The 12254-nt window shown below is 64.8% G+C and overlaps 1 protein-coding gene across 2 annotated transcripts; it reads right to left on the bottom strand.

The window, feature by feature from the left end:
- Positions 1 to 505: 505 nt before the first annotated feature.
- PRMT2 (protein arginine methyltransferase 2) lies at positions 506 to 8796 on the bottom strand. Of its 2 annotated transcripts, none has more exons than XM_074264474.1 (11): positions 7717 to 8796; positions 6330 to 6422; positions 5197 to 5307; positions 4593 to 4766; positions 4338 to 4499; positions 4027 to 4191; positions 3692 to 3867; positions 3464 to 3593; positions 2427 to 2563; positions 1977 to 2148; positions 506 to 1560 (listed from the first exon to the last, which is right to left on the bottom strand). In XM_074264474.1, the coding sequence occupies exons 2-11, from the start codon at positions 6414 to 6416 to the stop codon at positions 1528 to 1530; spliced, it is 1347 nt and encodes a 448-aa protein (XP_074120575.1). In that variant the 5' UTR covers positions 6417 to 6422; positions 7717 to 8796; the 3' UTR covers positions 506 to 1527. The 2 variants fall into 2 exon arrangements, with proteins under 2 accessions (XP_074120575.1, XP_074120577.1); XM_074264476.1 differs by having other exon boundaries at positions 7901 to 8796.
- Positions 8797 to 12254: the final 3458 nt, after the last annotated feature.

The raw sequence follows: 12254 nt of genomic DNA, 5'->3' as shown, positions 1-12254 counted from the left end.
AGGAGACGGAGACAAGCAGGGCGCAGTGCCCAGGATCACCAGCTGGTGCGGACTCAAGTTCCCTGACTCCAGGCCCAGGGCACTGCCCACGGCACCTCGCTGCCCGTCCACGTCAGTGCCAGGCGTGGTGAGGATTGGAGTCCAGCGGCGCGTCCACAGACGCCTCCCCCGTTTCCTCATTTGGGAAAGAAGAGGGTTCGTAGTGTTGCCGCGCAGTCCGGCCCCTTCCTTTCAGTGGGGAAACTGAGGCCGAGGGGATAAGGGCCTCGCCCGTGGCCACGTGGTCCCCAAGTCCCTCAGCTCTGACCGGATTCTGCGGCATTGAAGGATGCACGGGGGCTCTGCCCCCCCCCGGAGCCCCTCCCCCAGGCCCTCCAACCTCTGGGGTTTGAGAGGGACAGGGTAGATCGCTGATCTGAAGTCAGAAGCTCCGGGTTCAAGTCCTGCTGAAGAGGTCGGAGAGTTGGAAGTACAAACATGTGACAGACCCACGATGGCCATTCTCTTTGCCAAAAGGAAGGTTTATTTAGGAGGTTACAAACTACGGGGTAAAATGGGCACCTGGAGACAAATAGGAAGGGGTCAGGAGAGCAAAGGGTGACAAGGAGGGTCTGGAGAGCAGCCCCTTACAGGAAGATGGGGGGTGGGCGCAGAATCAGCTCGAGGCAGCAGAAGCCGCCACTGGGGGGAGAGTGCGACGCTCAGCGCTGGGAAGAGCTCAGGCAAGATCTGCAGCAGCAGAAAACGGTTTGGGGGCTCCCTGGGGGGGGCACGTCCTGGCACCAGGGCCGTTTAAAGATGGCCGGAAGCTGGGGTTCCGCCCTCACACTCTCTGGGATCGGGGAGAACAGCCCCGCGGGCTTCTTCCTGGCCCTGGCAGGGCCCCCACACCAGGCCTTGGCCCCCTCCTCTGTCCGGCAGGTGCCTCGGGGTTGCTGGGAGGCCAAGAGTGGCCACCTGAGGTCACTGTTCCCCTTCCCTGCGCCCTCAGGCCCGAGCCCCTGGCCGTTCTGAGCTTGCTGCTTTCGGACCCCTCCGGTGCCCCTCTGCGCCCGCGGACTGGGTTGGAAGCAGTGAAAAGGGGGATTCTGAAGGGCTTTGCTGCCCGGGCGGGGGGGGGGGGGGAGTGGGCCGAGAGCCAAGGGAAGACTGGCCCGGGTCCCCGGGCACCGGTCCCTAGGCCTGCACATGCTCAGTAAGGCAAAAGGCGCTTCCTGGACATGTTTGGAAGCCGGGCTTCCTTCCCTTTGGGAGGCTGAGCCAGGTCAGGGTCGGGGGGGGGGGGGGGGCCTGAGTCGTGGTCCCCAAGAGGAGCTCGATGAAGAACAAGGGCAGAAGGCCGGAGCGCCCGTCCTTGGCCATGACGGGCAGTCTGCGGGGCCAGGGCGAGCCCCTTCACCTTCGCAGCCTCGGCCTTCTCACCTGTGAAATGGGTGTTGCCCGTTCCATTCTGCTGCTGGGGCCGTGAGGGGGGAGGAGGAGGCCGCCCCATCGTCACCCACCTGCCGGCCCGGCCCCCGCAGATGATCATCTCCAGATGGGGAAGGTTTTCTCTCCAACCTGCAACAGAATGGGGAAAAGGCATGAAATGCGGCTTCTCCCCAGCTGGCTCCGGGCCGCGCTCAGAGGAAGCCGGTTCTTCCTGGATCCCCCCGGGGCCTCTTGTCTGCCCTCTGAACATCCCCCTGGAGGCTGGGCGGGAAGGTGGCACCCGGGGGGCCGACAGTGGTCTCAGGCTCCACTCGCGTCTGGGGGAGCCCCCTCCCATCACGGCTGCCCGAGTCTCTGGGGAAAAGCCCCCTGGGCTGGCCCGGCCCCACACGAGCCAAACGCGCCCGAGCCTGGACCGACCCTTGGCCTTGGGGGCTCCCACCTCCTGGGGGGGCTCTGGGCTTCTTCGTCGCCAGAGCAGAGGCCGGGCACTCGATGCGGGAGCCGTGGGGGGGCCGGTGCGCTGCCGAGGGCCCCCTCAGTACCTTTGGAGAGCTGGGGTCCTGTTGGGAGGTGATGGTCCAGCTCAGGGTGACGGACAGGTGCCTCCTCCACACCGGGTTCCTCTGCAGCAGCATGGAGCCGGCGAGCACGTCCCCGGCGTGCACGGCCAGAGGCTCGTCCAGCATGAACAAGGTCTGCTTCCAGTGCGTGGTGCTGGGAGCAAAGGAGCGGGGCTCAGCGCCCAGAGAGGGGTCCCCCTCGTGGGGGAGTGGCGGCCGTGGGGGCCGAGGCAGGGGGGCAGGGGCGCCGGAGCCTGCATTCAGAGGGGTCCGAGACCAGCCTCTTGGTGACCCTCCCTCCTCCTGCCAAGGGCCTTGTACACAGTAGGCACTCAATAGGTGCTCCCAATTAGCTCCATATGTTAGAGTTCTAGCTTCCGTCTCCCCCAGGCTCTCACTCCCTCCTCCCTGCCCGCGGCCCCGCCCACTTACGGGTCCCAGGGGCCCGTGCTCAGCACCAGCTGTGGTCCGCTTCCCCCCGGGCCCCAGAACTCGACGCTGAACCAGGCGGAGAAGCCGTGCAGGGTCCCGGACCTCTGGATGCAGAAGCACAGCTCGCCCTTCATCCTCTGTGGGGGGAGGGCGGGGGGGTCACCCAGGGAAGGAGGGGGGGCTGCTCGGAACAAGACCCCCACGGCCGGGCTGGGCAGGGAGTCGGGCCCGGACCATCCAGCTGAGGACCAGGAGAGGCCCAGAGTCTGGTGGGCAAGGGGAGGACCCAGAGCCCTTCCCCAACGTTGTGGTCCCGGGCCGGGCAGAGCCACTCCAAAGCTGCCTGGCCTCTGGCGGTCAGCCTCCCCTGGGGGTCAGCCTCCCCTGGGGGTCAGCCTCCCCTGGGGGTCAGCCTCCTCTGGGGGTCAGCCTCCCTGGGGGTCAGCCTCCCCTGGCGGTCAGCCTCCCCTGGGGGTCAGCCTCCCTGGGGGTCAGCCTCCCCTGGCGGTCAGCCTCCCTGGGGGTCAGCCTCCCCTGGCGGTCAGCCTCCCCTGGGGGTCAGCCTCCCTGGGGGTCAGCCTCCCCTGGCGGTCAGCCTCCCCTGGGGGTCAGCCTCCCCTGGGGGTTAGGCTCCCCTGGCGGTCAGCCTCCCCTGGCGGTCAGCCTCCCCTGGGGGTCAGGCTCCCCTGGCGGTCAGCCTCCCCTGGGGGTCAGGCTCCCCTGGGGGTCAGCCTCCCTGGGGGTCAGCCTCCCCTGGCCCGGCCCTCAGGCCGCACGAATCCATCCTGTGCTCTGGGCTCCGGTTACCCGGGAGCCCCCGGACCGCGGCGGACGCGCCCAAAGTCCTCGGAGCACAGAGCTTCCAGCCCGGGTCCCGCTTTGTCCGTGGGAGCGTCCGGAGACAGGAAGCTCGGGGCCCACCTGGCCGGGGGAGAGCCTGCGGAAGGGCCGCGTGCTGCCGCGTCCCTGGGTCCGGGCCAGGGCCCCAAGCCCGCCATGCGCCTGGCGGGGGAGGCGGGGGGGCCGGGGCCCCTCACCTCGAGGTCGGAGATCCGCACGGTCCTCATGTCCAGCTGGAAGATGGGGCGCGGCTCCGAGAGACACTCCCCGGGCTCCAGGACGTGGTTGTACTTGGGCTTGGCGAGAAACTCGCGGATGGCCAAGGATCTGTCGTGGGGAAGAAGGGGCCGCATCCGTCCCGTGACTGCGCCCGGGGGCCCGCCCCCGCCCCCTCCGGCGTCCGGCCGTGCTCCCCGGGGACTCACCTCAGCGAGCTGAGGTCCAACTCGTAGGCCTTGTCCCAGAAGAGGACTTTGTGGCCGTAGTCCTCCTCCGCGCTGCAGGGGGCCACGTGGATGGCGGCCGTGGTCGGCCAGATGACGCCGTCCGGGGACAGCCACTTGTCCCGCGCGAAAATCACCGACTCGATCATGAACTCAAACTGCGGACGGAGGAGGGGGCCGAGGCCGGGGGGAAGGACCTGACACCTCTGCCCGGCCCCTGCCCCCTCGCCCTGGCTCCCGGAGGGGTCTCTGAGGCCGGCCGGCCAGGCTGCTCCCAGAGGCCCCCGCGCCCCTCCCCTCCCCGGCCCCGCCCTCACCAGCAGGCAGGTGCCCATCCACTCGGAGACCAGCACGTCCACCTTCCCCGGCAGCTCCACTTCCTCCACCTTCTCCCCGAAGACGGTGATCTTGTCGGCGAAGCCGTTGCTCGCCACCAGCTGCTCGGTGTGCTGCGCCATCTCGCTGGCCTCCACGGCGTAGACCTGCGGGCACCGAGAGGCCCCCTCGCTCCTACCTCGCCCTTCCCCCGCCCGGGCCCCTCGGGTCTGCCCGCTGCCCCCCGACCTGCGGCCCAGCCCCCGCGAGCCGGGCGAGGGTGGGCCGGGGCGGGGGAGGGGGCTGCGCTCACCGCCCGGGGCCGCGCCTCGTGGGCGCAGAAGAGGCTCAGGATGCCCGTGCCGCAGCCCACGTCCAGAACCACTTTGTCTTCCAGGAAATCGCGGTGCCGCAGGATCACCTGGTGGTACGCGGCCATCCTCGGCTGGTCCGACAGCATCTCCAAGTGCAGCTTCTGGAGGGGGCGGGCGGGGGGCCGTCAGGGCCGGCCTCCGGAGACCCCCCGAGCCCCGCCCCGAGCCTCCCCTCCCCCCGCCAGGACCGCTACCAGGGTTCCGTAGCTGCCGAAGTACTCCTCGTCCTGCCAGGTGTCCTCGAGCCCCGCGCCCTCCTCTATGTAGCCGGCGGGGATGTAGCCGCAGTGACCCCCCTGCTCGCCCCACCACCACTGGCCCGTCACCCTCCTCAGCACGAGCACCTTCTCGCCCCTGCGGAAGCTGAGCTGGAAGACAAGAGGCGGGGCCTGGGGCGGCGTCTCCCCCCGTGCTGCCCGGGCCAGCGTCACCCCTTGGGGCCCCGCACGGGGCCGCCCACCGGCCCCTCCTGTGACCCCTCGGGCCCCTCCGTCATTCTCTTACAAGTGCCAGCCTCTGACCGCGTGAGCCCAGAGAGGGCCCCGGCGGGCCGGGCCGGAAACCTCAGCGGGGCCGTGGGGGGGGGGGGTCTCAGGACCCTCGGCCGCCGCTGGCAGCCCCAGATCTCCAGAGCGCGGCCCGGCGGCCGTTGTGGTTGGGGCCGCTTCTGCCCCAGGCCTCCTCCCTCCTGCCCCCCAGCCTGGCAGAGGGCAGCCCCACTCCCTCGGGACCCTTCCAGCCGCTCAGACAGACAGGTCCCGACCCGCCCAGCCCTGCCAGGGAAGCGCCCCTCGTTACCTGCGTCCCGTCCGCGGCCGTGTAGTCGGCGATGGCCACAAACTCCTCGGGGGCCGCGTCCTCCTCCTCGGGTTCTGCGTCGTCATTCTCTTCTTCGGTCTCTCCCGCTCTCTGCACAGAACCAGGGCCGTCAGGTGGGGGGGCTGGGCAAACATTTTCCCCCGGGCGTTCTGAGCGGTGTCATCCAGGTGGTGCTTACTAAATGCTCAATAAGTGACTGTGCCCGCTCAGGGTCGCTCTCCCGGGACCAGAGGACGGGCACGTCCGGCCCAGTCCATGGACAAAGACTGGGCAAATGCCACCGTTCCCGGAGACCCCCCAAGGAGAGGGCAGGCTGTGGCCCCCCTCCCGCTCCCTGTGGCCGAGGCGCTCCGGGTCATCGGCTGGACCCACTCCTCTGGATCGCCACCGGCGGGCTTCCGGATGCCTCGAGGAAGGCCGAGGCAGACAAGGGCAGCTTCTGGGGCGGCGGCGGCTCTCCCGCCATGGTCCTGTGGGCCGGACGTGCGGTCCACTCCGCCCTGAGCCCCAAGGGCCGCGAGCCGCCCCTCCGCTGGCTCTCCGGTGGCTTTAGTGCCGAAGGCCGGCTCCAGCTTCAGAGTCCCCCCCCCACGACTCGGCCGAGCAGGGCACGGGCACCTCAGAGCCCTCCCCTCGGAGACCCTGTTCAAGGTCTTTGACCGCTTGGTCCCCTGGCACGAGGTCAGCCCTGAGAGTGGGGGAAGGGCAGTCAGGACGCCCACGCCGGGGCCCTCCAAATGTCAGTGTACGTCCTTGCCACTGATTGTCCTCTCCGGCCGTTGTCGCCACCAGACTCAGCGTGCCCGAGTCACGTGGTCCTCGCCCCTGCACTGGCCAATCGGGTCCCTTATCCACGGAGCCGAGCGGAACAACGGAAAGCCCCCTCCCAGAATGACCTTTGGGGCTGGGGCCGAAGGGGAACTGGAAGTGCGGGCACGCCCCAGACAGCTCCGGCTGGGGGGTCTCGGGTTCTGTCCCTGACCCAGGAGGTCATCGGGGTGAGCCCCCCCAGGCCCACTTCCCAGGGACAGCCGTCCTCGGCGGGGGGGACGGGGAGGGGGGGGCCGAGAGGAGCGCTGCGGGTGAAGCCTTAGGGCCGGCTCCCAAATCACCTGTGGCTCTCCCGGGGCTGCGCCGTGGGGGGGCGCCGGGACTTGCTGGGGCTCTTCATCCCTGGGGTCGTCGTCTTCGTGCCTCATCGTGTCCTGTCCGGGGGAGGGAGATGGTCAGAAGTCCGCTCTGACGCCGGGGGGAGCCCCCGCCCCCTCCCCCCACCAAAAAGCCCCCATCTGCACGTGCTGCTCTCCAGGGAGCGCCGGGAAAGGGGCGTCAGCTGTGCTCGCCGGCCGGAGTCCTGCGGGGCCCCCCAGGCTGAGCCGGGGCAGCGGCGGCTGATCCCGCTCCGTCCCTCCTTCGCACCCGCGCTGGCTGACGGGGAGGCGGTCCCCAAGAAGACAGCGCCTGCCCGCCCGGGGGAGCCCAGCCCCCACGCCCCTCTGGGCCCCGTCCGCCGGGGCAGGAAGAGCCGGCTCCTCGTGGGCACCCTGTAGAGAGGGCCAGGGGACAGCAGACGGGCAAAGAGCGGGACCCCCCGCCAGGGAATCCCCGTCTGTCTGGGGGCCTCCAGCAGCGAAGCCTCCAGCAGCGAAACCTCCAGCAGCGAAGCCTTTCAGCTCTGACCAGGGCCAGGAGGGAGCGGGCGACCCTTGCTCCCTCACAGTGACTGCCCCGGCCTGGGGGGTGGGGAGGGACACCGGGGAGGGGTCAGCGCCGGGCCTTTGTCCACTTCTCCTGCACGGCCGCGGACATCCGGTCTTCGGCAGGGAGGCTCTGGGCGAGTTTCGTTGCCAGGGACCGGGCCTGGGTCACCCTGTGGGTCTAACACTCCTTTGGGAGGGGAGGCGGGGCTGGCGAGAGGCTGTGAGGGGCCGGCCGGGCTAGGGGGTCACTGGGGGGTAACTGCCCCTTTAGGCCCCTCGGGCCTGTCACTCCAGCAGCAGAGAGGCCAGTGTAGACGCCCTCAGGGCCAGCGGCAGGTGTAGACAGCTTAGGGGCTACTTCTGTAAGTCTGCAGGGCTCAGGGCAAGGGGGGAGGGGGAGGGGGGCCCGATGCTGGTCAAGTTTCATCCGTCCAACCTCGTCATTGGACAGACTGGGAAACTGGGGGGGAGGGGCAGTCTGTGAGCCAGAAGGGCTCAGGGAGGAAATCGTTGCCATGGAGACAGCATCCCTTGGGTGCTCCCCCTGCCTTCCCCAGTTAGACTCTAGGCTGCGGGAGGGCGGGCCCTGGCTCTCTGGCGCCCTCCCTTCAAAATGTTTCTCGTATAGTGTCCATCAATGGGCATTTATGCAGCGCCCACTGTATACCGGGTTCCCACCCTGCACTGAATAGGGAAATGGAGGCTGCCCAGAGAGGGGCCGGGAGTGCCCCAGGAAGCCCAGCGCGTTTGCGCCCCTCCCCCTCCCCCCACCCCCCACCATCCCCCGCATTTCCTCCACCTTGGGCACTTGACAAATGAGGAAACTGAGGCAGCCCCGCTCTCCGGCCTGAGCTGCTTCCGCCCTCTCCCGGAGCGCTCCAGTCACGGGCGGGGAAACTGAGGCACGGGCGCGGCGGCCCCGCTGCCCTCCTACCGCAGCGTTCTTCACCCAGCAGCAAAATAAGGAAACTGCGGAGACTCACCCTTGCCCCGTTCTCCTGAGGGGCAACTGCGCAGGCGTGGGCCGAGGGGCGGGGCCTCTGGAGAAGACTCCACCCACGACGCCTCCTTATGCCCGAGTTTTCCAAGGATCCCACGTGCCCGGAAGTCTTAAAGCACTTGCGCAGATCGCTCCATTGCTTCCGGATTCTAGAGGTAGTGCTCCTTGCTCCTCCCCTGAGGGCTCCCCGTGCATGCGTGCGGTGGTCTCTTGGAAGTCCGAGGCTGCCTCCGCCTCTTTGCCTTTAACCCGGTGTAGGAGCGCTTGGCGGGGGGGAGGGGGGTCGCTTGCCGTTCCGGGGCCGCCATTTCCCCATTTGTCTTGAGGGGGCGGGGCCTGTAGGTGCCGCCTGTGACAGACGCGACCCCTTCCCCCCTCAGGTTCTGCCTTAGTTTTCTCCAGAGCGCAGGGTCCTGCTCTGGGATGGGGGGGGGAGGCCCACGGGCGCGCATGCGCACAAGAATGCAAGCACGCGTGTGGCCTAAGGTAGTGCTCACGCAAACTTGAACACGAGCACACGTGACTGCACACGTGAATTAAAACACGCATGAGCACGTGCATATGTGAGTATAAAACACGCAAACATGACCACGGGCGTGCGACCACACGCACAGAACATGCTGGTGCACACGTGAGCACAAAACATGTGAAAGTGAGCAAAGCACACGGGAGTGCAGACACGGGCCACACTGCGCACACGCCCAGCAGGGCCCAGCCCCGGGCTCTCCATCACCTCGGCTCCCGGTGGGTGACCCACGGACACAGGCTGCGGATGGCGAAGAACTGAGGCACAAAGAGCCCCGGCCCTCAGGTAGAGGCGCCAAGCCCTGACTCTGCCGCAGAGCGGGGACCCCCCTCTGGGCCCATCTGTAACGGAGCGTTCTCCTCCAGCTGACGTGTAAAGGTGCTCCAGCTCTGTGTGCGTGCGTGTGTGCGTGTACGCGCATGTGTGTGCGTGTGCGCGCTTGTGTGTGGGTGCGCGTGTGCATGTGTGAGGCGCTTCATTCCACGGGACGACACTCGCCCTTCTAGGAGGGAACCAGGCCCTGCCCCAGCCTACATTTCAGCGCCCCTCGCGCCGTGACCGTGCGGTGACTCCCATAAAAGGGGAGACGACCCCGGAGTGACGTAACGCACACCCCGTAGCGTCAGTTCGATTTCTGCACTGCGCGCTCACAGTAACGACACAGATAATTCCTGCTTCCCAAGCACAGGTGGCCGCGCGCGTTGTGTAACGGGCCGGCGGCGCGTGGAAACGAGGAGCGGGCTGCCGGGCACTCCCCAGCCCTCCTGTTCCCGGGGCCGCTGCGATCTGAGTCTGCGGCCCCCGCGCCAGGACCCTGTGTTTTCCCGCGATTTCAAGCTCGGCGCCCCTTGGCCAGTCTCGGGAGGAGGAGAGCTCGCGGCTGAGGAAGTTTCTAGCTTCCTGGGAGTCTCTACAGAACTGCGAGGAGGCTGCGGCGCTGGGACGGGCCCCCAAGCAGGCCTCCTTCGAGCTGCAGGAGGAACGCTCCGGGCGGGGCAGCGGGTGGGAATTCCTCACAAACACTGACCAGGAGCTGCTGCGGGCCGCCTCTCTCCCGCCCCAAGGGACCCGCGGCACTGGCGTCAGGAGGGCCCGGACACTGACCCCCTGACCCCGAGCCCGCGCGCGCCCCCATTTTCTCATGCGGGAAGCGAGCTGGAGGAGGGGAGGCCTCCTCCGCAGCCCCCGCCGCAGCGGGGGGCCGCAGGAGAATCTTCTCGAAGCAAGCGGGCGTGTCGCGGGCTTACTGACCGCGAGACCGACGGCCGAGAACTCCTGACCCCGATTTGTGCTTCCAGAGCTTGAAGAACCTGCAGATTTGCATCCCCGGAGCCAGTGGCCGCGGGGTGCGCGACTCCGCCTCGAGCTGCCCCCCACCGGCATCAGTCCCGGAGGCGTCAGCTGTTCAACAGTTTATTAAAAGATAAAATAATCCCGAACGGGCTGTGGGGCAAAGGCAGGAACCGCCAACGTCCTGGATCAGAAAGCATTTAACCAAACCTGGCGGTCCGCAAGACCCGTGAGAGCGTCCGCCAAGAGCGGGGCAGCCGCTCCCAGAGAGAGACACCCCGGCGGCCGCCTCGCCCTCCTCCGCAGAGCTGGGCCTGACTGCTCCCCGGGGTGCCGAGGGGGGATGGGAGGGGCGGTTCCCTCGGCCCGGAAACGGCCGCTGCTCCCAGACCGGGCTCTCTTAAGGCCGAGCGGCCACGCCCGCGCCCTTGCCCGCCTGACGCTCCTTAGCAGCAGATGGCAGGGGAGAGCAGCCTCCCTGCCAGCTCTGGGGGGCAGCAGGACGCGCCCCAGCCTTTCTCCAGCCAAGCGAACGCCAGCTGTTCTCTAGCGCCTGTCCCGGCTCCTTCCCGAGCCGCCTGTGCCGCACGTCAGAGCCCTGCAGGGCCCAGCGACTCCTCCTTTTGCTTTAGGGAGTCAAATTCACGGTGGTCTCCACTGTTCTAGAATGTGCGAACCCAGCAGTTCTTCTACAGCCTTCTCGGAGCCCCAAGGACTGATTTGATGTGGGCGTTGGCCAGTTTTAGCCTTTAATCTGAAAGGGTCGCACCAGGTGAGGGAGGTTCCCGGCTCTCCGCACTATCCTGATTTCCTTTCTGATCCGAATAAGGCCAGCTTCTTTCCTGTGAGGAGCAGCCACTTTGCCAACTCGCTTCGAATAGTGCGAGTCTCTCGAGCATTTAATTGAGAAACTTTTTTTTTCTTCCTTCTTTCTCCAGAAAATCAGTTTCCCTTCCGCAAATGGTTTTCCTCCCCTCACTTATTCAACCACAAAACCAAAAAAACCCTCGTGAAGGGGCAGCGATAAAGTGGACGCTGTGGGCCCCGCGGCTTCCGGCGGGCTCTGGCTCAGACCCCTGGACCCGAGGCGGGCTGCGGGCTGCGCCCGGCCGCCTTGTTTCTTTCAGGGACACCAGCCGCAGCGGGCTCTCGCTTCCGAAGTCTTGATCTGAGAGCCGTTCCGAGGTGATGGCCAAGTCTCTCCCGTTCCTACACAGGTTTTCGCTCTGGGCTCTGGGTCCCCGAGCAAAACGGTTACACCACGGGGTGGCGCCCACAAACCCCTTCATGCTTCTTTCTTTGTTGCAAACTTTCCTCCGACTTTTTCTGGGTGAAGCTCAGAGACTCTGTCATTGACAATCATTAGGTCCTACCTGTAGAAACTTCAGTTCGGTTATTCTAAGAATTACCCACAATGCCTCCTTCCCTTTATCGTAGTTCCATTATGTTGAATTACTCTGGATTTCAGAATAAAAAGGCTTTTTAAAAACCCACTTCCCTGTTATTTTAAAATCACAAAGATATTGATAGAAAAGCCAAATTCGCACGTATGCGGCTCCAAAATCCTGTTTGCTATTTGTACCTCTGCACTAATTTTTCCACAGGTCATTGTGGGTTTTTTTTTGGGGGGGGGTCAATTCTACAAAAGACATTTAAACAATATGGAAAATTTTTTCTTTTTGCCTAATTTTTTAAAATAAATTTTTATGGATGTCTCGTTTTCGCATCACTTGCATTTCCCATTGTATCTCTTTACTCAGCTCTGCCATCTCTTGTGCACTCTCCCTTATGACAAAAAAGTTAAAAAGAAGTAAATAAATCAGCAGAACTGAACAATGCATTTAAACAGGTATGCAGTATTTCCCACCTGAGGCCCCTCACCTCTGTGAATAAGTGGAAAGAAGTATCTTTTATCCTTAGGACCCCTTCTTACTATTTTAGCTATTTTGAATTTTGCTTAGTTTCTCCCTGAAAATGTTTGTGACATTTTGCATAAGATTGTTTGCCCATCTATGTCCTAAATGATTGCGTTGATCTCATTCAGTATTTCAGGGGGGTCAGTACTGGGTACAAATTACAATCTCTTGGCTCCTTTCAAACGGAGGCTTCAGCATTTCAAAGCTCCATCGTTGCCGGCATGGGTCTCCCATTTCTTATGGGAGCTTGCAGCTCTCTGTTTTCTTGTAGCTGACTTGGGGGAGCTAACTATGACTGAAAAATCCTCCTCTACTCATCCTGTCTGGTGGTGAGACTCAAACTTACATGTCTGGCGCTTGAGTAATCCCATTAATCAAGTTAATACTATTCATCTAATTAATTAATCAATCAATTAAATACTATTAAATCCTAGGTCTGCACTCCAAACCTTATTTGGAGCTTAGTAGGACCAGCTAGCACATGTGCTCTGTTGGCTTCAAGAGCCCAGGCTCAGCCCAGTCCTGTGAGGGAGGAGGGAGCATCACAGGAGACTGGGGGGGGGGTATGTGGAGGGGGATAAGGAGCTTCAAAAAGAAAGAAGAAA

The sequence above is a fragment of the Sminthopsis crassicaudata genome, chromosome 4, assembly GCF_048593235.1.
Source record: "Sminthopsis crassicaudata isolate SCR6 chromosome 4, ASM4859323v1, whole genome shotgun sequence".
Taxonomy (NCBI): Eukaryota; Metazoa; Chordata; class Mammalia; order Dasyuromorphia; family Dasyuridae; genus Sminthopsis; species Sminthopsis crassicaudata.
The sequence above is the reverse complement of the archived record's forward strand: the minus strand, read 5'-3'. Positions and strand labels throughout refer to the sequence as shown.